Source organism: Bombus terrestris, chromosome 12, assembly GCF_910591885.1.
Source record: "Bombus terrestris chromosome 12, iyBomTerr1.2, whole genome shotgun sequence".
In the NCBI taxonomy this organism is placed as follows: domain Eukaryota; kingdom Metazoa; phylum Arthropoda; class Insecta; order Hymenoptera; family Apidae; genus Bombus; species Bombus terrestris.
The window spans coordinates 10,543,846-10,568,122 of NC_063280.1; the positions used below are offsets into that span (position 1 = coordinate 10,543,846).

The 24,277-nt window shown below is 39.1% G+C and overlaps 1 protein-coding gene across 4 annotated transcripts in view; it reads left to right on the forward strand.

Annotated features, from left to right (window-relative positions):
* The window catches only part of LOC100651848 (blood vessel epicardial substance), a 66,251-nt gene that overhangs the window by 33,008 nt on the left and 8,966 nt on the right, over window positions 1–24,277 (forward strand). For 3 of the 4 annotated variants that reach the window (XM_048411213.1, XM_003399638.4, XM_048411214.1), the window contains exons 3-6: window positions 17,096–17,437; window positions 18,217–18,614; window positions 19,122–19,543; window positions 20,166–20,431. In XM_048411213.1, coding sequence (XP_048267170.1) covers window positions 17,108–17,437; window positions 18,217–18,614; window positions 19,122–19,543; window positions 20,166–20,431 — 1,416 coding nt within the window. In that variant the 5' untranslated portion in view covers window positions 17,096–17,107. The remainder of the gene's footprint in view (window positions 1–17,095; window positions 17,438–18,216; window positions 18,615–19,121; window positions 19,544–20,165; window positions 20,432–24,277) is intronic. The other variant, XM_048411215.1, reaches the window with a different exon arrangement.

Consider the following 24,277-nt stretch of genomic DNA (forward strand, 5'->3'; position numbering starts at 1 on the left):
GCGTTGCCCGAATTCAATTTTCTTTCTCCATCAATGTCGCCTACACGCCTGCTTCTCCCTTTCTGCTTTGGTTATACGTTAGTCATTTCGTTGCGTGAGAAATTCACTGGGCAGAAACGCCTTCGTGATTGTGTTCCGTGACAGAAACTCCTTCACGTTTCGTCATCCTCAGCTACGCCACGGCCAACATCATCGATTTCTTCCTTTTTGCCGGTTACTCCTACGTTTAATCTTCGATTTAATCTTCTTGCTTTCCTCTTTTTGAAATTTCTACCTGTTTTTCTTGTCATTCATATCGATCATATCGGATTTACAATTATCTCATACTATACGTTACTTTTTCATTTACGCACGAACGTTGGCTATCGCCCCGAAGAAATCTTCATATCTCTGATAAAGTTTCTGATTTCACGTGTTTATCGAACTTGTAATTTGGAAAGTGGCGTTATTTATGGGAAATTTGAAACGTCGATAAAAATGTTTCTTTCTATACGTATGTAACGTGGTGTTTCTCCCAATACATAAGTGTAACGTTTTAGTCTTGTTAGTTTTATAGTTGTCGGTGCTTTAACTTCGTGTAAAAATAATGGGCCCAACGTCGGTATAGTAAAAACTTTAATGTTCCATAAGTTATAAAAGTACATCGGCTTCATAAATGAAGGGCTGGAGCGTAATGGAAAATATGTTGGAAGCAGCACAAGCTACGCTCTAAGCATGCAGCATAAAACAAATATATAAAAATTTTATAGAATTGAATGATGCATGTAAGAAGCGTACGCCCGTAACTTTTTAATGACTTGCACATTTTGTTATATTAATATATTTTCTCTGCATTTTAATCGAAGGTAACGTTCATATTTCAATTTTCACGTTCAACTTCCATCATACAGTCTATTTGAATTCTACCTTGAAGTAATGTTAAACCTAAATTAATTGTAATCAAAAAGAATAGGTAGGAAAATACGTTCGACTAATTTTTCTGACGAAGATCTATGCTTTATCTACGCTTTATCTATATTTTATACTTTACGATGAAAAGCGAATATTAGCTCTCGTTCTTGAGAGGCGGTAACATCTCTCACGACGTGTTTTCATCGCTTGTAACGTTGAAATTTTAATCGTCGTGTCGCGCGATTAATTTCTTTTATGTATCGTAGGTAGAAATTTAACCGGAATGTACTCCTTATTTAATGGAATATCGCCGTATTTCTATTGAAATTTATAAGCAGAGTACGAATATTCACACGCAGGGTCGTGTTTAAATTAAGATATATATTTAATCCCGTTATTCAGCTAACCAAAATGCTTTGATCGCTTTTGGCTGGGAAATCCCAGTGTATTATAGCATATTATCGCGGAATGTCCGAGATAGTTAAGATTTTCAGCTGAAAAAGTCGAGGATCTTAAAACGTCAACGATGATCCCATTTCTATTCATTACGTTCGAGCACCGTGTTCCATTTTATTTTGCTCCGATCTTTATTTCGCGACATTACATTTCCGTTTTTTCTCGTTTCACATTGTGAAAACCGGGCGGAAGGTCGAAATATAAATTAAATTATCGCCAGACGGATTAAACAGAGATTGCGGATCTTAGCGCGAATTCAGAACGAAGTAGACACCTCCCCGGATAATTCGATATTACCGTTCGATTCTGAGTATTTCCGTACAAGCCCCGTGATAATCCGATTTTGCATTGACGAGATTGCATCGTCTACCCGGAAATTCGTCAGGGCAATCTTCCGGTCGAATCTCACAGATCGGGACAATCTAGCGTAAACATTGTCGCGAACGCATTAATTGCTGCCCAGCCTATTTACGCTATTTCATAATTACATTTGCCGTGGTTTGACTTGCCCGATTTCGTTTAATGGGCAATCCATTTCATTTATTCGGTTCGTGGAAATGATTTTACAAAGTACAGAGAACCGAACGTAATTGAGATATATTGCAATGAAATAACGGTATTGGTAAATTTTTTGTGGAAAGATATTAGACTGTAATTTTATTATTTTTGTTATAGTACAGTATAATGCAGTTCTCTTTGCAAGGAAGCTTTATTAAAATAATCGTCAATTTTTCTCTTTAAACGAAATGATTCACGCGTGATTAACAGGTATAATGGACGTTAAAATTATTTAAAACGCGACCCTTCGATGTTTCATTATCCGAGACTCGATTGAACATTTGGAAAGCGGAGGTTACGCGCGTAAAAAATTAGGCTGGGAAGAGTTATCGATCATTCACGTTCGTTGCCATCCCTTCTTGGTTGATGAAACCACGCAGTTTTGTTTCTCTTATTGACCTAGTTTCCGGGACCGCTCCTATTATTTATTTAAAAGTAGCGTAAACGTATCGTGACACGGCCGTACCAGGAAACACCTCCCCTTCCTTTTTATTTTTTCACTAAGATGAAACAACGTCAATGTTCTACACAACGGGAAACATTGGAGCTCAAGTTGTCGAAGTAATTGTTTAAATATTTATGAAACGTAGATATTTAAATTGCAGATGTTGTTATTCTATCCTACGTGCTGCAAATCTTTTATTTGGTCTGAATTCTAGTCTTTCGCAGTTTTTCGTTTGAAATTCGAAGGATTAACGTAATAATTATAAAATAATTCGTAGAAACTAATTAAATATAACTTACGCGCAAAATTTCCATATTGAATTGGAATTGGAATTTTTCAGACTAATTGCCAAAATAATCATCGCTAATAGTTTTACAATACGTATTGCTTATTGCTAAAATTTGTTATCAGTGAAGCACTAAATCGAGATACGTCGATGAAATTAGACAGCGGAAAGAAACACCACTTTAACGAGGTATTCATTGACCCGGAACTTCAAATGTCACGGAGGGCTACATGAACCTTTTTATCCAACGTTTCTTGCACAAATGAGATTATATAAAAAAAAAAAAAAAAAAACATAAAATCCTGATCCGAATGGAAGTTCATTAATTTCTTCGCAAAATAAAACAATTGTTTTGGTCGCTATCGTCACATGGATAGAAAATCACTCGTTCGACGTATATGTTTTTTCTCTTTTTCTTCTCTTTCTTCTTTATTTCTAGACGCAAAGAAAGACAATTTTGATTCAGCAACAAGCAGACGCTTCATAGATGTAAATCTCATTAGGTTTCTAAATGAGTTTTCTTTGGATGATCGCCAAACACGCGTTTGAGACACTTAAAATCTGTGTGATAATCAATAAATTTTGAGAGTCGCTGTGCGAAAGCAATTTGCCAAACGACTTTCCTGCATTTCTGTAAACGACTGTTAGTCAGACGACAGATGGGACTGCCGTTCTAAAATTAGTTTCGTAAAAGTGCAATTGGATCGTAACTGTTTCAGAAATGTGCCTGGTGTTTCAAAATCCGGTTAATATTTCTGTTCATAACCGTACAGCAGTCTAAATAAGTTTATCTTATTTCTATCGTTATTTTTATATCTTTCGTCGTCGCTCATTTTTATTCCGTTTCGATATGATCTATTTTACAAACAAAAGCAAAGTAATTACAAAATTGCATAGTTTTTTAACCCGTAATAAATTAAGCCCTATTTTTATTAAAGTTGTTCCTCTGCATCGGTTTTACTTCCTATTTAATCTGAATCTTAAATGCCGAAGAAACTGTAGAACTACCACGTTCAACCTTAACATCGCTAAAACCCTGTCCATAAAGTTACCAAACATCGCATCGATTAGCCACAGACAGCTGCTCAATCCCCACCCCAAAAAAGTAATCGTAAAAGCATCGATTAACGAAGCCGGGCGGCGTTAATCGGGCTCTCGCCTTTCTCGAAAGGCGTTCACCGGGCTGGAAGTCGTTCGATTCGCGAGGGTTGAGATTACGTAAAGCGAATGGTCCGTGACCCGGTGGATTTAGAAATCACCGGTCTCGTATCTCGTGTTCCCGATCAGCGTTGTTACACTATTATTAACAAATCAATCAATGACCGATGGTCATCGTATCGCCGCCGTATCCTGTACGTGCAGGGATATATCGTTCGCGACTGTAAACTCTAGAGAAAGGAGATTTCGCGATTTCGCGTCGTCTCAATAAGACAAGGTTGGCGTGGTGTTCGGCTTCGAGTTAGATAAGATCTGGTTCGCTGCTACCTCTGGGTAGGTGGTCCGATGAAGCGGGCCGATTGTGGAAGCCTGGTTGGCGCTATTTCGAGGGGCAGATTTTCCAGCGGCCGCCAGAAAATATCCTGCAAGATCTGCCGACCCGTAAAACACGGCCAGTAAAACCGCTTTCGAAACGAAAGTTTCAGTCACGCAGATGTTACGCGACCTCGAAGATAATACAGTCCTAGCTATTGCATCGGCTTCCCAGGCGATGAATCACGGATAGACGGAATCAAGGCTCTTTCAAAGATCGATACCACTCGGCCGGGATTCCTCGTATTTTTAGACCGCCTTTTGGACCATTTGCATTCTACCTTCCCTTGATGGAGTGCTTGGGCTATCGATGATGATGAGTACCGCGGGGGGTAAGGTCAAACAGATACGATAGCAGGTTACCAGGGAACCGTTGCACGATGCCTGACGAAAGTTCTTTCGATATATATCTTTCTTCTTCAAGAAGGGGTATCTAGGGATTGAAGAGAAACAGAATCTTTGGTAAAATACGCGAGTATGTGCGTTCATTGCTGTTCATTGTTAGCTAGAAGAAACGACAATGTAATTGTCATGAACATTAAGCTGCAACATAATACTGCTTTCGATACTCTGTCTGAATAGTAGCGATAATAGTAATTTGTAGTGTTGCGGGATACAGACTGTTGTTTCCAAATTAGGACGAATGAACGTCAATTTAAAGCTGATTAGATTAACAAAGCAATTAGTCCGTTTCCAATTGCATTTGTTTAACTTTGGCAAATGGTATTCGATAAAAAAGTTGCTCGCTTTTAATTAAAATACTTTTAATTAGTAGCAGAACTCTGGACGCAGTTATTTTGCATCGAGAAAACAAATACAGCGCAAAGATCTTTCCTTATTGAAGTATCGCACGAAACTTATTTCATCTCTAACAAATGTTCTATTCCTACGATCCTCTCGGACTCTGTGCTCTCTACGTTTCCGCATTACCTATACAATTTTCTTCCCTACGATCGTGCTAAATTTTTTCTCCGACATCTTTACTTCGACTCTCTAGTAACGTCACTTCAACGTACCGCCTTTTCAGCCAGTTTTTCGTCGGGTTTACGAGTCCGAGCGAAAATTCCTGAAATATGCAAATCCTGACTAGCGTATCGCACGAGCGGATTTTTCAGTAGGATGCCGAAGACGAAAGCTATGTAGCACCTCGAGCAGACCAGCTAACTTAAACGGCACACGGGATCGAGTATGTACCTACTTGCTCCCAGAACCGCAAGGATTTAGGGCGCCCTGGCGATACTTTCTCCCTTCGCTGTGATAACTTGCCTGTTTGCCTGCTCCATAAATATCGTGTCGTAGAAAAACGAAAACTTGGCGTACTCGCGTTAACTTCTACCTCCAGAGCGAATGTTTAACGTTAACAGGTTAGAGAGGCGCGGATTTTTGGTGCGATTTTTGCACTTTCGTGTAGCGTCTCTTTCATGACAAGCAACTGGGTATAACGCTTTACGATGTAATTTTACACCACAGAAACGTCATTTCATTTGCATATATAATTTTTAAAAAAAACGTGACTTTGATAAAGATAGAGAGAGCGTAGCTGTTTCATTTAATAACAGCGTCGACGATAATGTTGATAAAAATCTAACGTAACTCTACTTTGGATATTCCTAGCATCGTGATATCGAAGTAACTTAAATATTTCTTAACATCGGTATTTTAAACGAAATTTTCTACGTATACGATTAAATGAAGTAGACGGTTCTATAATCGTAACTTGTCTCAGTATCGTGAAACTGATCCTTGAAAACCTCGTGTAAAACGAAGTTAGCCGTACATAGCAAGTAGGTGTAGATTTCAATATCTATTAAGCACATTCAGGTCACGGAGACATTGCTGGCAACAAGTGTCAGCAACGCTTTCCCAAAATTAGCCAATGTAACGCCCTGCTTCGTTGTCATTTGCTTATTAAAATAACCATTATCCAAACTCTTTTTAACGTCGAATAAAATCAAATCAAGCGAATGACGATCGCTACTTATTCCCCAACAAAATAATATGTTACTTTATTTATGGCTTTTAATTATGTTTTAATTCAATTTTTACCAGACGTACACGAAATGAAACTGTCAAATCAAGATACACGAATACGTAACTTTAAGTTCATGCGATGTTATGAAGAATAAACCTTATCCTATCAACGCTGACCGAGAAATTGTTTCAGCCCATATCAATTTATACCGAGAGTAGCAATACAATTCTCCATTCAATTTATAAAAAATGTTATTACCCGACCAACGAAAATTCGACATGCAAATAGGAAGAAATTTCGTCGAACACGTGAACGCTGTTTATTTCAATTGGAATGCGAATCGTTCCCAATTCCCTCGTAAACCGTTGTTCCCGTGTCTCCCAGCATTTTCATAGTCACGCGAATGACTACGAGTCGAATGTTTACGAGCAGTTGCACTTTCAGGAGCATAAAAATTTTTTCTTTCGAGGAATAAAACTTTGAATGTCTCCGACTGTCGTATCGTGGCCAGTCGATTTAATCCTTCCGCGTTACGTAACGCGGTACGAGCGAAATTAATTGCAACGTTACATGCAACATGTGTCAGCATCGGCCACTTCATGCTTACACGTTGCTACACGTTGCTATTTACCCTATCGCCTGGAGATTCGAATATCGCATGATCTAAAACATTAATGTATCCCTCGTATTTCTTGACAAACTTGTCGAACGAAGCCTCGCCATAGACATTCTATCGACGCGATCTTACAATTTCGTATTCCTTCTTGTTTAGACATTCCTCAAACCTGGAACAAATACAGAAGAATCGTTTTTAACGCCGACAACTATTCATATCATTTTTATATTGAATTATTTTTTTTCAAAGTTGAATATTCGGTCGTGAAAATCCGTGATTTAACTAAATCAAATATCGCAGTTTATTCCAAACAAAACGCCACTTTGTGTCGCGATATTTGATGTCGCCATTCGATTTAAGCTACTTTCACGTTACTCGTATATTCTCGTAAAAGTATCTGAAAAAAGAAACAATCGCGAGATTAAACAGCAGGTGATTAATGTAATGAAATTGCTGGAAATGCTGGCAGCAATTTCGCTATGTGTCAAGGATGACGAATTCAGAGGTAACGAAATTAATATTGGAATCGTCAGGACCAGGCGCGATACCGATTATTCGCAAGCGAGCCAGCGCGATCAAGTAATTCGCGAACAACGTTTATTTCCGCACCCATGCAAACCACTTACAAACTAACGACGAGTAGCTCGTTAAATGTTCGCCAACACACTGCGTCTGCTTGATATGCCTCCTACTCGCTCGATCGTCCAAATCGTGCGAATTTAACACACATATATATATATATTTATATGCAAATCCACGGTCGTGATATCTATATATATATATGATGCTAGTGCTCTATATAATACGATATCCCGAACGCTAGAACCAGTCGATTGAGAATTGAGATTCCTGTCTAATTCGAGATCATCGAATTAATCGGATGATCGACTATCATTTCGGCACGATTCAAACACCAATCGAACGATTTTAATAAGAACATCCTCAAATGTTCTCTTAATTAGCTAGAAAATTTTTGTAGACACAATTTCATGAATTCTTATGAACTTAAATAATTCTTATGAATTTTCACGAATTCATAAACTGTGAAAATTGTTTAACCCTGTTACGTTTCTCCGATCTTTAACTCTTTAGAACACTGAAATTTTCATATTAATAATTCGATATCGGTAATCTTAGCAATGAACAATTGATGCTGTAAACGCTGTAATTAGCGTTGGTATTTCGAAATACGCGTTCGCCAGTGGACCGTAATCTGCTACGAGATTAGTATTTAGTCCAAAGCGGAATGCAATTAACGAAATAAACAATTCATGTGCAGCCATCGAGAACGCGATGAGAGATACGGTGAATTTATCGGAGGTTAATCTCGCCGTGAAGTATCATTTATTCGATCTGGGATCCATTCATAGCGTTACAAATAACGTTTACCATTGACTTCCCGTCTAACGTATAAAACGTTTCATCGTGACTTAAGCGATGTTCACGAATTGAGCGATATTTTCCTACGACACGTGGCTTCGATCGATAAAAACCTGACGCAAATCTAGAAATTATGGGGTTGGATTCATAAGGGGAGTTATAGTGTTCGGTTGGGAATCGTTGGCAAACCGTTCACGCGAGCTTCGGAGAGAAAAACTTGAGGCCTGACGCATAAACATACTTCGATTCCGGTCGAGCGTAAAATCGATCCTTCAATTTATAGGCCATATTTTTCATTTTTATCGAGTTCTTTTGGTTGGAAGGAACTAGTAATTTTTAAAAATTGTTCGTTATAATCTTAGGATATATTTGTTGCAACATTTAGTTTCTATAATACTTTGTCAACTATATCTTTAGACGAAACAGATTCCTTTTCAAGAGGAAACATTCGCGGAAACATTCTTTTTCAGTCATTGGGCAACATTAACGTAAAAAGACGAAGAAAATCTATTTGTATTTTCTCTTGCGATCTGCGTGTTAATTAAAAAATCAATATGTAAAGTTGAACAAAGAGCTTGAAAGATAGAACTCTTGTAAAGTCGTAATATTCTCCGGTTCAATGGACCTCGGAAGGTAGAGTAAAAGCACATTTCTGTGACGAAAAGCCATAAAGATAGCGTGTCGTGGTAAGACTCATTCATAATGTCGGAAAGCCCAGCTTTAACGTAAATATTTATTCTTGATATTTGGTAAGATTTAGAACCCCTGATTGTGAGTCTCCGTGTTACTTGCAAATTGTATTTACCATTGAAACGAGATGAATCTGCTCAAATCTTGCACGAGTACTTGGAAAATACTATCTATGTAGATCCTTGTCCAACATCAGATTCTCTGATATACATAATTTAGTATACTAAACGTTTCATTTGATATTTCGAATAATCATTTACTTAATATTAGCAATTATTATTCGTTGCTATTTACCGCTAATAAAATTTTCTTCCATCAAATGCGACAGGGACTGGTTCTAGCTCTTGCCAAAAAAATGTCACGCTTCGATCTGCTCTAGTTCCCAATTAATATTAAAATATTCCTCGATCGGTGATGCCTCATTTATCATCACGGCCATGAAGCGTAAAAAGTGAAACTTGAAAAATCGCACGATCTGTTAACGTTTTATAACTTGGTGTGGCGATTCTTCGCGAGATAGAAAGATCGTACCGATAGACGTGACGGTTTCCAGCGACGACTCATCGGATGAAATCGCGATCAATTTTCCCCAAAGCCAAATACGAGAAATCGTTCGTTTGCCAGGCGATCACGAACCTTCTAACGTGTAATCAGAGCCGAGGAACCGGCATCGGAATAGTAGCAGTCATCGTGATTTATCGCGGCGAATTAGTATTTACGCGGAGAGCTTCTTTCTTAGTAACGTCAATATTTTCCTGCTTCCGTAAATTGAGATTTAATTTCGCTGCAATTTTTCGACCGCGACGTTTCATTATTTCGCTTCGTCATTTTCCACGCAAGAAACGCACCTCTTCACCGGATGAACAAGTTAATCGAGAGAGATTATATTTATCGTATTGTGATCGTCTCTTCAATCTTGAAAGAATTCGGAAATTTGTTCGGTGAAGATACGATGGCTGCAAAAAATATTAGGTTGTCCGGAAAGTGTCTTTCTTTCGCAAACGTGTTTTTTACAACACTGCACCTTCATACAAACGTGAAACCAAGTCTGTGAGATGTCGCGGTGTTTATTTCAACAGAGCAAAATGGATCGTACATAATTCGACAAAATAATATAAAACAAAGAACGTTGTCGTATTATTCCCTCATAAAAGGAAAGAAACTTTTCAGACGACCTAATACTTGCACGTAAAACCCTAATCTTCGGAAGAAACGTCTTCCTATCGAGCTTTATATTTTATTTACACAACACGTATCAGATCTTTCGAAAATCCAATAATATGAAAAGTTACTTTCATTTGTATGGTATGGCACATTTGTATGATATTATATGGGTAAGTGGATATAGGTTTAAAATCATGAATATTTAAAATCTACGCATTTTCATGTTAATCTGTATTACGCGTATTCGGAGGAAATAGTGGAATTTATAGGGTTCTACCTATAAATAGTAGCATTTTCAATAATATGTCGTTAAATTGGCTGTTATATATATATTACTTTGAATATTAATTTATGCTTCGGTAAACTATGATTTATATTGTATGGCTTTGTAATGAATTCCTCGTACTCCATAGCTTCGATAACGACGATGCAAAAGAGAGAATAATATATTTGCGAATACATAACGAAAACCTAAGAGCAGATGTAGTGTTGAATTTTTTTAAATAATTATCCGTACGTTTAATCGACGTAAGATATACCTGAAATATTAACGTGGACAATACATCGATAGTTCGATATCTTAAAGGGACAAAATAGTACGAAACGAGATTGCCATTCACACAGGAATCTGCGATTAGTCACGATACTGATTTTCGCTGAAATTCCTCAGCGAGAAAGGTTAATGGCATGTTGCTGTTAGAAATTTCGATTAACTATTCATTCGAAGAACATGGTAAAAAAGTACCATACAAAAAATAACTTTAAAAAAGTTAAGAAAAAGCTACGATATGCTTATATGTGTATATGTGTGAAGAATACACGTTTCCATATTGTTTACAACAGTTACAAGCAGTTTAAGTAATAAAAAAAAAAAAAAAAAATGGACATTATTTTTTTAAAATACTCGATCGCTTTAACGGATATGTAAAAGATCGAATGACCCGTTCGACAAGCAAGTAGCGAAGCGAAACATCTGCACGAGCAAATTTAATGATTCACGGTACATTGATGGCCGATTATCCAATGTGGTATCCATTTGAAAACTCTTGCTTGAAAAATAGCTGTAGCCCAGAGTGGTCGTTTCGAAACAACGACAGAATAAGTGCCCTCGTCTCGCGGTTGTTCGAAATTTACGATATCCCTTAACCTTGGTAGTTGAATGTAGCGTGATTTGCGGCAAGTTAAATAACAACTCGTTCAATCGTCGACAGAACGGAAGCTCTGTTTGAATTCCTCTTAAAACTGCTAGTTACAGCGCTTCATTTTCCGCTACTTGCCCGCTACTTTCCATAAATCCGCTTCTAAATTCGCTCGAGGCGATGAACTTTGTTTTCCGCGTTCCGACCGATTCTTAATCCAGATTGAATCGATGTAACTTCACAGCTCGTTCTCTGTTATCTTCATGGTCGTTTCTGTGTAATACTTTACTATCCGATCGCTAGAAGATATCGAACAGTAATTAGAAATACGTGAAAAACTCGTATCGATAAACGTCTCTAATAAACCGGCAAATAAGAGACTGTTAAGGAAATGCGATAAAACTAGAGAATATCGTAAAGTTTCTTTTCAGAGCGGCGTATGTGCGCCAACATCGAGTATCGATTCCGAAGCGCACATAAACCGGCTGAAACAGTTGTAAAAAGGATATCGTAGCAGGACAAGGGATAAGGACGCGTAAACTTGTTATAGGCACACTTCGAGCCGATATAAAAGAACCAGCGTAAAAAGCTCGCGAACCGCGTGGTGTGATAAATCGATCGACCTCGACCCCTGCTGCTGCGGATGGTTGTAAAGGATCTTTTGGGACGAAATATTTGTCAAAATGTTAACGTTTTCTTAACTAGCTCGTGACGTGTTTGCAAGCGCATGATTCTTACGTTAAAAAGTTGAAAAGCTTCCAAAGATCAAGCATCAAGATTCAACGGCTCGATGCATTACGTGGGTGGGTCTAAAATAATAGAGTTTTTGATAGGCATGAAAATGATTCTACGATGGAAATAAAATAGGCTAAATTGAGCGAGATCGCGTGATAAAAACTTCTCGATTGGGATCGCGCTGAAAATTTCATGTTCCAAGGACGGATGCAAATTACCCTTAATGTCACTTGAGTGTTAATTTTAGATTATATCAAAATCGCATCACCTTCATTATTTTCTATTCTGTTTCGTTCGTTTCTTTATACACAGATATTTCGCCATATGAATTATTCATTAGGTTATTTCGACTTTATCGGAGATAACAAATTTCGCTTTAAATCAAGTAATCAGTATATAAATTTCTTTTTCTTTATCAAGTTACTCTACCAATTTATTCATCGTGATCAACGTTTCTTCACTTTGTAGGTTGGCTGAAACATTCAAAGTATACTTTTACATCTTATAAGGAACACTTTTCGACTGATCGAAGGAATACGTTCCCAAGGGAATAAAATGAAATTTTCCCGACCTAGATTCGTTCCTATGGCGGAGAAACTCGCACAGTTGTAACGCGAACCAGTAAATAATAATCTAAGTTAGTTTCTCGAGACGCGCCCGTACGAAGAGAGCAGCTGGTTGAAATTTTGCGAAAGAACGGACCCGCGTGTTGAGTGGCCAAAAGGGACTTGCTCGCTGTTTCGTTCAACGCGCGTCTCTCCTTCCTGCTGAAAGAGCCGTATATCTTTTCTTCCCTTAGAAAAGCAACGGAATAGCTGGCCTGAAAGTACATGGAAAACAGGCTTCTTGAAAGAAACAACCCATTCAGGTAGAATCTTTTTCAAAACCCACTAAATCCACTGTGCGTATAACTGTCGTGTTCACACCCAAGTACAGATATGAATTTTCTGAAAGAATTTGAACGACGATTACGATACATTAGGAAAATCGTGGTTGTTTGATTATTTCGATTCGATGATTTGATACTGTAATTTTTGCACTGGGTAATTAGCCAGGCAGAAGTGACAAAAATCTCGATTCTTTCGCATATTTACGAAGACACATCGGTACCTTATAAATTTCAATAACTTCGTTCTTTTGGATGGAACTTTTGAATGGAAAAGTTGTAAGTTTCATATCAGTCGCTCGGTACCGACTTCCAAACAACACCGATGTTAAAAATCGGAGAGCACATGCGAAGCATTCTTATCAGCATAGGAACTGAACTTCTGTCGGACTGTGTATATTTTTGCGATCTAGTACGCGACTTGAAAAAAGCAATCACGGAAGCCATAAATCAAACTAGAGGAAACGATAAGCTAATCGGATTTGTCGGATTAGAATTTAAATCCAAATATATCATTTTAACCAATGAATACATTCGATCTGTCTTTCTAATTCTTTTATCCAAAATGTTCGTTATCTGACAAAAAAACTCACTTGCCTTTGTGTGCTCGCTCACAAAGAGAAAACTCACAAGCGTTAATCATTTGTAGTCAGAGTGGAAACTTATTTTTATTAAAAAAACCGCGCGAATAAATTTGTTTCCAAGAAGGACAGTCACCAAGACAGAAAACGAGAAAAGAAAATGACGACGTAACATTGGCCGTTTCGTTCCACGTTTTAGTTGGCTACAAAAATCTCTGCCGTGCAGATTCAAACGTTCGCTCTTTTGTTATGCTCGAGAAATGAAATGAGCGCACGGCTGGATCATTCCCAAGTTAGGTCAATTGTTGTAAAAGCAACGAGTCCTGATCGAGGCAGCGAGCCTTCGACATCGGCCAAATCTCGTTCGACGCGCCTGTATTCTTCCAAAGATACCGTTCGCACGAGAATTTTCCAATAGCCCGGCTTCGTTATCACGATGCGCAACTTTGTTATGCTCTTTATTCACTGTGAACACGAATTGGATGTTTCCTCGACATTGAATGTGCAAGCCGCTTAATTGAACGAAGTAGTACACTTTATTGTACTATAAGGGGATTAATAAAAATAAATGATGCAAGCGTCGATACTCGGAATTATTTGATAACGAACGGTTGATATTTTAATAATTGATTTGCCTGGATTAATTATGAAGATGGGATTACAATAAAAATCATTTTCATACCGTAATGTGTGGCAAGTATTTTTGTAATTGCTTGTCCGATCGGTGGAATCGAATAATATCGAAGAGAATTGAATTAAATTTTGATTTCAATAAGGATAACGGAAAGCGGATTAAGTTAATATCGCGATATTGCAGTTCAAGTTATAGCAAGAATGGTAGCGTACATTGTACAGGGCGATGGATATTTTCGTGTTTCGTCAGATTTTGCATGCAAAGCGCTTCCTCCAGCGGAAGAACTTAGTAGAAGCGTTATCAAAAAAGTTGGAAATACTTTGCACTCGAGTTAAATGTATAAGCTGTAAGAGGTTGGAAAGTAATCTTGACAAAATCTCGTACTACTTGTTCGATGAAAATTCTGAAACATAAAATATTTAAGACCTTTCAATTTATCGGTGTGATACTTGTGACCAAGAACAGAATAACCAAAGATATTCCACGTTTCTGTTTCGTTTATTACCTTGCACAAGCATTCTCTTCTTCCAACTAAATTCACCAGAATAAATATCCTATTTTCATCTTATTTAACACTCCATAAAGAATCCTCGAGCATCTAAAACCGATAATATTCTCGAAGCCCACTTGGGCAATCAAATATCGATATTGCACATTTCACATCGCAACCCAATTATTACCACCGTGTGCGTGCCGATACATGAAAACCATTCTCTACGGCACAATAAAAACTGAGTTTTCTTCGGGATTAAAACGAAGCTTCCAATCGCGCGGACGTGCGGGATTGTTCCAATAAGGCGGGCAATCCGACTTATATTTTTTTCCAGCAGTCGCCTAGCCAGATTGGAATGGAAATACGCGAACTTTGATGGCGCGGGTGTCGCACGTCGGAAACACGAAGAAGAGGAGGAAACGCGGTGAGTCGCGAAACCTGCGAAACGGCCGCGCCCGACAGACAAATTGCATTAAATCTCCATTCGCGGCGCGTGGAAAATATTGACGTCGTCGCGCAGCCCCTTTCGCGTAAATATTGATACTCTGCGAACGAATCGTGCCGGTTGCATCTTTCATGTGATCGCCGCTTTCGTTCTCAGTTCGTTTGCTCTTCCGAATGGAAAATAAACCGGAGAAGAAACGAACGAACACTGGTCTAGAAGCATATTCGTATAGAGTCGTAGTTCTCTTCTTTGCGGACGTCGTGAGCTTTTCGGTATCCTTATGTCCGTCGTAAAGCATTCACCGTTCGAACTGTCTACATATACTTGTCTTATTTGCCTGTTTCAAAAGAGGATTACCAGTTTGTTTGTCTTTATACAGGTCTGTGTGAATGTGCGTGTGTGTTAAGGCTTGAATACTCGATGTATGAGAAACGCAGTTGAAGAATGGTATATAGAAGTGAAAATTGACAAATTGGTGGAAATAATAAAGAATTAATTCGAGGGATGCTGTCCCAAGATATAATAGTTTGTATTCAATGTAAAATATTCAATGTATTCGTACTACAATGAATTCAAGTAACTATCTTGCGATTTGTAATGAGACAAAGTGGTAATTAGATCTTTCTAGATAAATTGGAAATTTGAACGAGAGGATAGGTCAAGCAGATCTAAATCGAATGACTCTGTGCAACGAACGCTACTATACCGATCAATGCATTTCGGACAATGTAACTAAATTGAACGACGCTCTAGAACGAATGCAACTTAACTGTTCAATTTTCTGCACGTTACAATCTTTTAACAGATACGTTATCGTATAATAAAATGATACCGAATATTTGACAGCCTTCTAACATATTATCGCAAGATATTTTCTATTTTTAATAAACTCGTGTAATAAGATCAAATAACTCGTAAGTTCGTCGCTGGTTCTTTATTAATACCAATTTACCAGAATGTTGTAATGTATAAATTGAATTAGAAGAGAAAATAAAAGTTCTTTCTTCACGAACATGAAACATTCTTAAGAAAAGGATTGTCTGACCTAAATAAAAGTGATCTATTATTAACACCCTGAGGAGGTCTGAAATAATTTGATGTTCACCTTTCGTGACTGCAAACTTACACGTGAGTTTCATCCTTTTATCTGTGATCTGTTTAAAGTAATTACGATAACAGACGGCACACTACGCAAAGTAATTTGCAGAAAGATGTATCACGACCGATATAACGCGCGAAAAATGGCAGAATAATTCGTCCACGTTTTCATACCTCTTCGAATATTAAGTAGTTATCAATCTGTTCCGATATTTCAATTTTATACGATACTTGATTTCGTATTACGTATTTAACGATGATTCTTTTCCAAAGTTCTGGTAAGTTTTTAAATCTTTAAGATTCTTAAAGATGTATGGTGACAGTTCCAGAAAATTATATTAGTATTGCTACAGTAATTATTTCCTAATTCTCTGGAATAATATATCTCCCATCATTTCTCCTTCCACTTTTAAGTATAATTTCCTGAGAAGGTATAAGAAAAATTCATCAGAAGTAGAGCCTGCTTGACGTTTTCGGGCACTTCTGCTTCTACATCATATTTTATTCATCAAGGTATGATTGATTGCCTTGATTTATAGGGGTTCGTTCAAAAAGGGCTTCGGTTAACTGTTATCCTCTCTGATGAGCATACTGATCTAATCAGCCGAAATGATCTAATCGAAAAAAAGCCGAACTTTCTCCTGTTCAACATAAAAACGTACCAGTAAAAAAAGATCTATATGTATTTCGATTAATTGATCATTGTTAAAGCTTCAAAGTAAGTTCGAGTCAAATTATAGTAAGAGAAGACAATGCTTTTACATTTAACAATAGTTTTCCACTAATTCAGTGTTTTAAAATTCTACTATGATAATATTAACATTCGAGAATTTTAATACCGGTTTTAAAATTATTAAACTTTTTCTTTCCATATCTTTCACTCTGTGCTTGAATATCTTACTATTATATTATTATCTCATTCGTCTTATATATCATTATATATACCATTGTTCATATTGTTCATCGATATTAACACGACACTAAATTGAAAAATAAGGATTCGCCTCAAGAATGTAATCTTTCTTTTACCATCCAATATATCTTTCGGAAGCAGATATCTCAATAAACCGATGATACTATAATTTGGCCATTTCAGTGGAAAAAGGTGATGGCCCGTACCACGCGCTCGCGACGAAAAATGGCGAATACGACTGATGCTCCCTCGCCTGCGAGCAGCCTTTTGTCGTCCACCACGACGACCCCGTTCACCAGCCCGACATCGACAAGCTACTCCACCGAGGGCTATACCTTCAATTACAGCGGCCTTCCCAGCCTAGGTGGCTACTCATTGGAGGATTTGAATTACACGGAACTCTGGGTCGACGTATGGAATAGCACCGAGGCCAGTAACGTGACTGAGAGGTTAAATACCACTGTACTGCCATCGGGAGCAGGCTACTGCGACGAATGGGAGGCAGCGCAACACAAACTCTTCCAAGTAAACTCTCTTCTGCTTTCTTATAAACGTAGCATAGATTAAGTTTACGGGAATTGAGCCATAGATCCGATAGATCGATATTCTATTCGTACTATATTCTAATAAAAATTGACTTTAAGGCAATCGTTGAAAGAAATAATGACAATCTAAGTAAATTATCTGATCAATCATGTATCACACAGTGATAACGAAAATGGGAACTTTAGATAAATTTAAACTAGTACTCGTTTATCCGTTGCTGATCGATAACACCATCACCATCTTTATCGCCACTTTATTTAACGACCAATGCATTTAAACGATACGTGAAAACGAATCGAGCAACGAGAACTATTTATCAACTGGACGAGTTTTGGAAACTATAGCGATATTTTTCAAGCTTTCATCGGCGTCTGTCAGAATATAAGAAAAATTGCAAGTTCATAATTTTTCATTCGCTGTACGTTTTAAAAATCTCTTATAGCGTTTAACTAATTACGAAAGCAACAAAAGGAAAAGCAAATTAAGAAAGACGTACAAACTACTATCCTTTCGTGATTACAACCCCGTACATTATTCCGTACATGAGTCTTTTTCGTTAAAAAAACAGCCATGGAACAAGTCTTCAACAGTTTGAGGAAAAAAGAACGCGAAAAATCGTAGCTTCCATCTTGACAATAGATTCCGTTCAACTAGGGTGGTCTCCAGACGGTCACTTGAATTTTCTCTGAGCGAGACGAGGCAATCTTGCCGGCTGATGGATTCTCACGGGGAAACTGTTTCGATTTGCCTTTTGCCAGGCGGCGAATCTGTTCTTCGCAGCGGCGTTCCTGGTGCCGCGTTCTTTCAAGGCCTCAGTACTGGCACTGCGCACCCTTCTCACGGCTGGCTTCATGCTGGCCGCTCTCTGGGCTGGAATTACCATATGCGCCCTGGACGCGATGCTATGGTGTCTGGCTCTCGGCCTTCTGAACGGAATCCATTCGCTTATACTAGCCTGTCGATTTCTGCCTCCCGCGCTCAGCCCCGAGCTGGCTGAGCTCTATCTGAAACTCTTTAAGCCGTACAAGGTCAGCAAGAAACACTTCCAGGAGCTGGCCAAGGAGGCAAGGATACTAAAGCTGGACTCCGGTCAGACGTATGCGACAGAAGGCGTCACACCCGCCGACGAACGACTATCGATACTGTTACGTGGCAAGTGAGTATTGCGCGATCGTGTCTGTAAAATACAGTGATTGGCGAGAGTGTTTGGAAACTGTATGTATACGAATGTATACACGAAGGAAGAAACAACTCCAAATTAGTCTCCAGCTCCCTATCTCTCTCTACACGTGTCAATTTATTGCTTTGGTTTTTGAAACATGTAAATTTTACAATTTTATAACCTCGCTGTATCTCTGCTCTCGATCATATATTCAGAATTTATCGAAAGATAAAATCGAGTCAATAGATAACGCCCCTTTACCGGTGTTTGATCTTCCAGAAGCAAAATTACGCGGACTATTCTCTCTTCGCCCCTCGGTGAAATCTTGTCGAATTCTGTCACCCTCCGGAAGTGGTTCGCGTCCGGAAGTTTGCGTTTCCCATCTCGTATTCTTCCGTATCTTGTTTATACAAAACAGCCTCTAGCTTCATATAGTAACACTAGCTTTCGAAGAAACGTCGAAACGTCAGAGTGTTTAACGAATGGTTCTGTGGAGTTCAGGTTGAAGGTGACCTGCGACGGAACACACTTGCATTACATCAAAGCTTATCAGTTCGTCGATTCGCCGGAATGGGAGGCCATGCACGAGAACATCGACGACGTCTTCCAAGTGACGATTCGAGCGGAGGAGTCTAGCACGTACATCTGTTGGACCAGGCTGAAGTTGCTCAGGGTACTCAGGCATAGGCCCCTGCTCAAGGTCGTCCTCAACACCCTCATCGGTAAGGACATTACGTCCAAGTTGTACGCCCTTAACGAGCAGCTCGCTGGTGTCGCCGCGGCCAGTGAGACAACCACGTCGAATCCTTACAGGGGCGTCGCGAGAAGTCTTAGCGTCGACGCTGTAAACACTGAAACTGCCGGAAGAGTACGATCCACGACGTGGAAGGCACAGAGGAGGCACAGTAATCCGCGTAGCGACAGTAAGTTTCTTCGTTCCTCCTTTTCTATCCAATCGTTTGTTAAAGAGGGGATACGATATCTGAAGACAGAGCACGTTAATTACCGGATGGGAAGTTTGTCGTTTGGCAAATGTGAGAATATCGTCGGAAGTATTGGAAATTTGTTTATCAGGTAGATTTTTCAGTTTCGTTACGGTAGATTCGATGATTTCACGCGTTTCGCGTTACGTTAAACGATAATAGGAAAAGTATGGTTTTGCATGATCATCGAAGCGAAGTGAAATATTATTCGATCCAGCTATACTTCATCTTAATCGACGTGTAACAAACGCGCGCCATCGAGCATCCCGGCGCTGAAAGGATTAATTCAAGCTTCATTTCCCAAAGTGAAACCACCGTCATCTAATCGGCCGCAGAAAAACACGTTTCTCGAAATAGAACTGCACGATCACCATTCCCAATTATGCTCTCGGTGAATCCAGATCATCGAACGATCCACATATTCACTCCCCGACTGTCGAATCTCGTAGACAGTGACTGATTTTCGTTGAACACACAGTCATTCGGTCGATCAATATGAAATAGCAATTAGTCGACTGACACATTGGGAGTGGTGACAAGGATCGAAATGAATTGTCCACAGGGAGTTCGCCATCCCGGTACTCGCACCAATACTGGGCGCCCGTGGTGGCAAATCACTTCCCGCCGAATTCGCCGTTCACCCAGGGTCAAAGCCTCGGGTACACGTTACTGCCGCAGGGTGTTCAGTTTTCGCCACCGCCACGGGCACCCTTTCTGTCGCATCAGCCGTTGACGCGGCAGCGTAGCGGTGGCACGAGCGGCGATTACACCCTGCTACCTCAGACACCGAAGCTCGAGAGGAAACGCTCGAAAAAGGGGACGAGAGAGGTGAGTAGTAGTTGTATAGCGAGCACTCACGCCGAATTACCACCGCCTTTCTCTTCGAAATGGCATGTTTAGAGCGTCGCCAGTGGCCATTACTTGCGAGTGCAAGATTGTACCGGATAATGTTGCATTTTTTGCGTTCGAGTCTCTAACGTCGAACGCGGGCTGTTTCGTTTGATACGATGTGCGTGGAAGTGGGATTATTTCGTTTTTCGTTTCGCTAGGTTTAAAACGTTGTCGCTGAATTTTTTCAATATCGACGTTACACGGTAATTTGGGAATGTTTGATCAATTCTCTTATTATTTTCAGGCACGTTCATGTGTTTCCATTTAAACCCATAGAAAAGTTTCTACTCGGCAGAAAATTGATCGCGAAACGTAAATTTGACAATCTGCTGAAACATTTTCAATTACCTTCCTTTGAAATATGGACAAAACATAGAAATTTCATTCGATAGTGTTCATAATTAAAGTATTGGTGATTGGATCGTTGTAGAGAATTGGTTGGGAAATGCAACGCTATTAACACAGCGATAGTGGAATTGCTCCGAATTGATCAGACGATATGGCACACGGTTGATTCCATAGATCGATTAGAAGCATCGTAGAATTTCACTAAATTAGAGCAAATTAATTTCTGACGTTCATAGTACGTTTTAAAAAAACAAGTCAAGATTTGCTCGAATTCTAACGTTATCTACAAAAACGTTACGTTATACTTAAATTTGTAACAATATCTCTAATCATCTCTCAGTCTTCCAACTTGATCCACCTCCACTAGTCTTCGTTGTCACTGAAAACTACGTTCAGTGATTCTAACGTAGCGCAGCGACTTCACAGAAACTTTCATGACACTATTATTCAGCAACCTGTACGCGTTTTTATCGATAGCTTCAGTTTATCTGGTTTCACGCGGCTATACAACCAGACTTCTGCAGTCGATGCGACTTTCGGTCGTTTGTTCCATTTCACTTTGCGAATGATTAAGTGTCCATTCGCGAACACGGGCGAGCGTAGCCCGTTCGTCTTCAACTGGAACGTGGAAACCCAGAAGTATCTGCGTCCACGATATAAATCGCCAGGCGGGAATCGGGACAAAAAGCTCGACGAATATATCGCTACAGAAAAACTCAATTACCGCGCGTACTCGAGCCAGAAAAGTGAACCGATATTAAGTTAGCATCGGCTTCGTTTCAGCAGCGCCCCAGGCTAGATGACTTTATTCTTAAGCCGCGCACAAAAAAAAAAAGGTAACAAAATGAACAGAAACCCGACTGTTGTCCACTTGTGAATGGAGCAGCTGTCTCGTAAAAATAAAAGACTAAAAGAGAGAACACTTCAAGTCACGAGTGTCAGAAAACTAGCTTCCTTCGCACGAACAAATGGTGCAACGTCGGATGCGCGTCTCGTTCTCTTTTTATTCTCGTTTACCTCGTTTCAAACAGGGCGAATTTGGCTAATCGACCGTTTCACCCGGAATATTTTTCCGTCGAATGCTTCCTTTCCGTTTCAACTGGATTTTGTGAATTAATTTTCTACCATTTTCCGTAGAATCTTCGATGTAGTTACGATAGCTCGCTCGTTTTTGAAACGTTGTTGAACGCGATGCGAAACTCGGAAACAGGCAACAGGCAGCAACGACGAAAAATCTTCATTTATAATCGGTCGTGTGCATCGATTATTTAATGCATCTTAATTTCAAATTCAGAGGTGACGATTCGAGAAGATTATACAATTTACAAAGGAGTCGTTTTCAAACGAACCACTTCACTAATCACCACTGCAAATAAAGTAATTCAAGAATCGCTCATGGTAGATTCATGAAAGTTTCTCAGCCGTGCACGATAACATTATGTTTGTGAGCGGCGTAATCGTTTTGTAGCAACGAGCGCGATTCAGAGTCACCATTCATCATCGTTCTCCTCTCGGTTGGTTTGCACGATACAAAGGGGGACAAGAGAAGTTTGAATAACGCGGAATAATGCTTACGTAATTACACTGAGGCTCGTTGCCGCGCTTAGATTCACGTAAATAGGATACTTAGAAGTAGTCGCGTTAACCGTAAATCCAATTGGCTATCCAGGCAAAAGTTATGCAAGAAAATTGCATGTCCGATTCGTTGCACGCACATCAACCTTGTTAGATGAAATATTCGTATGATAACGAGATTAAGATAATCTTCTCGGTAGAAACAGGGACGTGCTTCCTCTAAGTAAACTAAAATGCACCATCGTCTATAATTTTATTCATTTACTGTATCTATCATTCGAACAGCACACAGAAAAGAAGACAAATTCTCCTTTGTTATATCCTTTTATTTTCGTATCACCCCAAAAACATTTGCAACGAAACGATGCATGATCGCAACGCTGACCTTTTCTGACCTAATAAAATGCCCACACGGTTCCCTTATCGGTTTTTCATGAATTACACGGCTTTTGCCCCGCGAAAGTTGGAATGTTTCGTCAATGAAATGTCACAGAATGGTTGATAGCCGAGGAAATTTGTCCCGTGATAACAATGCGAACGATGAAAAAGATTAATAAGGGAACAGAGATTGTCGCGTGTTAGTACAAATGTTAAGAATGACAGCATCGCGTGTGACGCGTGAATATTTCAGTGGCTCGCGTTCTTAACATGTCTCGTACGATGCATTAAGCAGTACAAGAAGCCTGAAACCGAGCGGTGCAATTTTTAAGAAAACCTCGCGGCTAATTCGCGTCGTTGTCGTGCCTCGTTTCAACGTCAACCAGGTCTTTTAATTAGTCTGGCTAATTCACATTGACAGGTGTGAAAGTAGTTGTCGCGTGAGCGAACCATCATTCGCAAGATTGATGAAAGAAGAGACGAAAAGCAGCGAAAATAGAAATCGACGCAATTTAAGAAAATTAGTTACAAATTTAAACGTAGATCTGTATTTTATGTGCTGGCACTGAGTTATTTTTCAACGAGACAATTATAAAGAGATGTATTAGGCACGACTTTCGTATTACAGTATCGCTATAAAAACGTACTTATCATCTAGAAATGACAAATTTCCTTGGCTATTTTCGGATAATCACGATAATGCTACCAAGCTCCTTTGGCTTCTATCTTTGACCTTTTCGTACGCCTCCTCGGTAACACGCCTTTTAGTCTTACGAGGCACGTGTTCAGTAACTAGTAGGCCTTAATGCCTTTTGGGTTGAAAAGCGTTTTAAGGTCTAGGCTACGCTGCTAAGAATTTGCAGTCTCAGTTCTCGGAAATAATGGAAAGTTTTCTGTCAGTATCGTAAAATCCTAGAAATTTCAGATCTCCGATTAATTCAAGAATGTAATGAACTTGGTACACGCTTCAATGGTCTCTAAATAATAATGTAATCGAACGCAACGCAATTTCTAATTTGATGCACTTGGATAACCGCTTTACGGCGCACTACACATATTCCGAAACACTTAACAGCTATGTTATGCAAATCTAATTGCAGAGGCATTTAGGTCGTTAGTGTACGGATCTGTCGCGGAATGAAACGCTTAATTTGTAGCTGTTACTGCAGAGGCCACTTAAATTTCACTTATTGCAACGAATGCAGATTTTCTTATCGTCAATCGCATTTGATAGGTTGCAGATTTTCGTAATATTCATATGCAAATTATGTTTTCGTAACCTTACAATCGTTACGCGTTTCATTCGCGACGGAAGCAAGAAAGTATTATAACAAGAAGCCAAAACTGAACCAAACTTCAAACTATTTACTTTCTTTTTAAAGACGATTTACATACAACGTAATTCTAGCTGAATACTTAATTTCAATTCTACATTGTTCAAGTTTTTTCGTTTGATTTCTTTGATTTTCAGAAACTTTATTT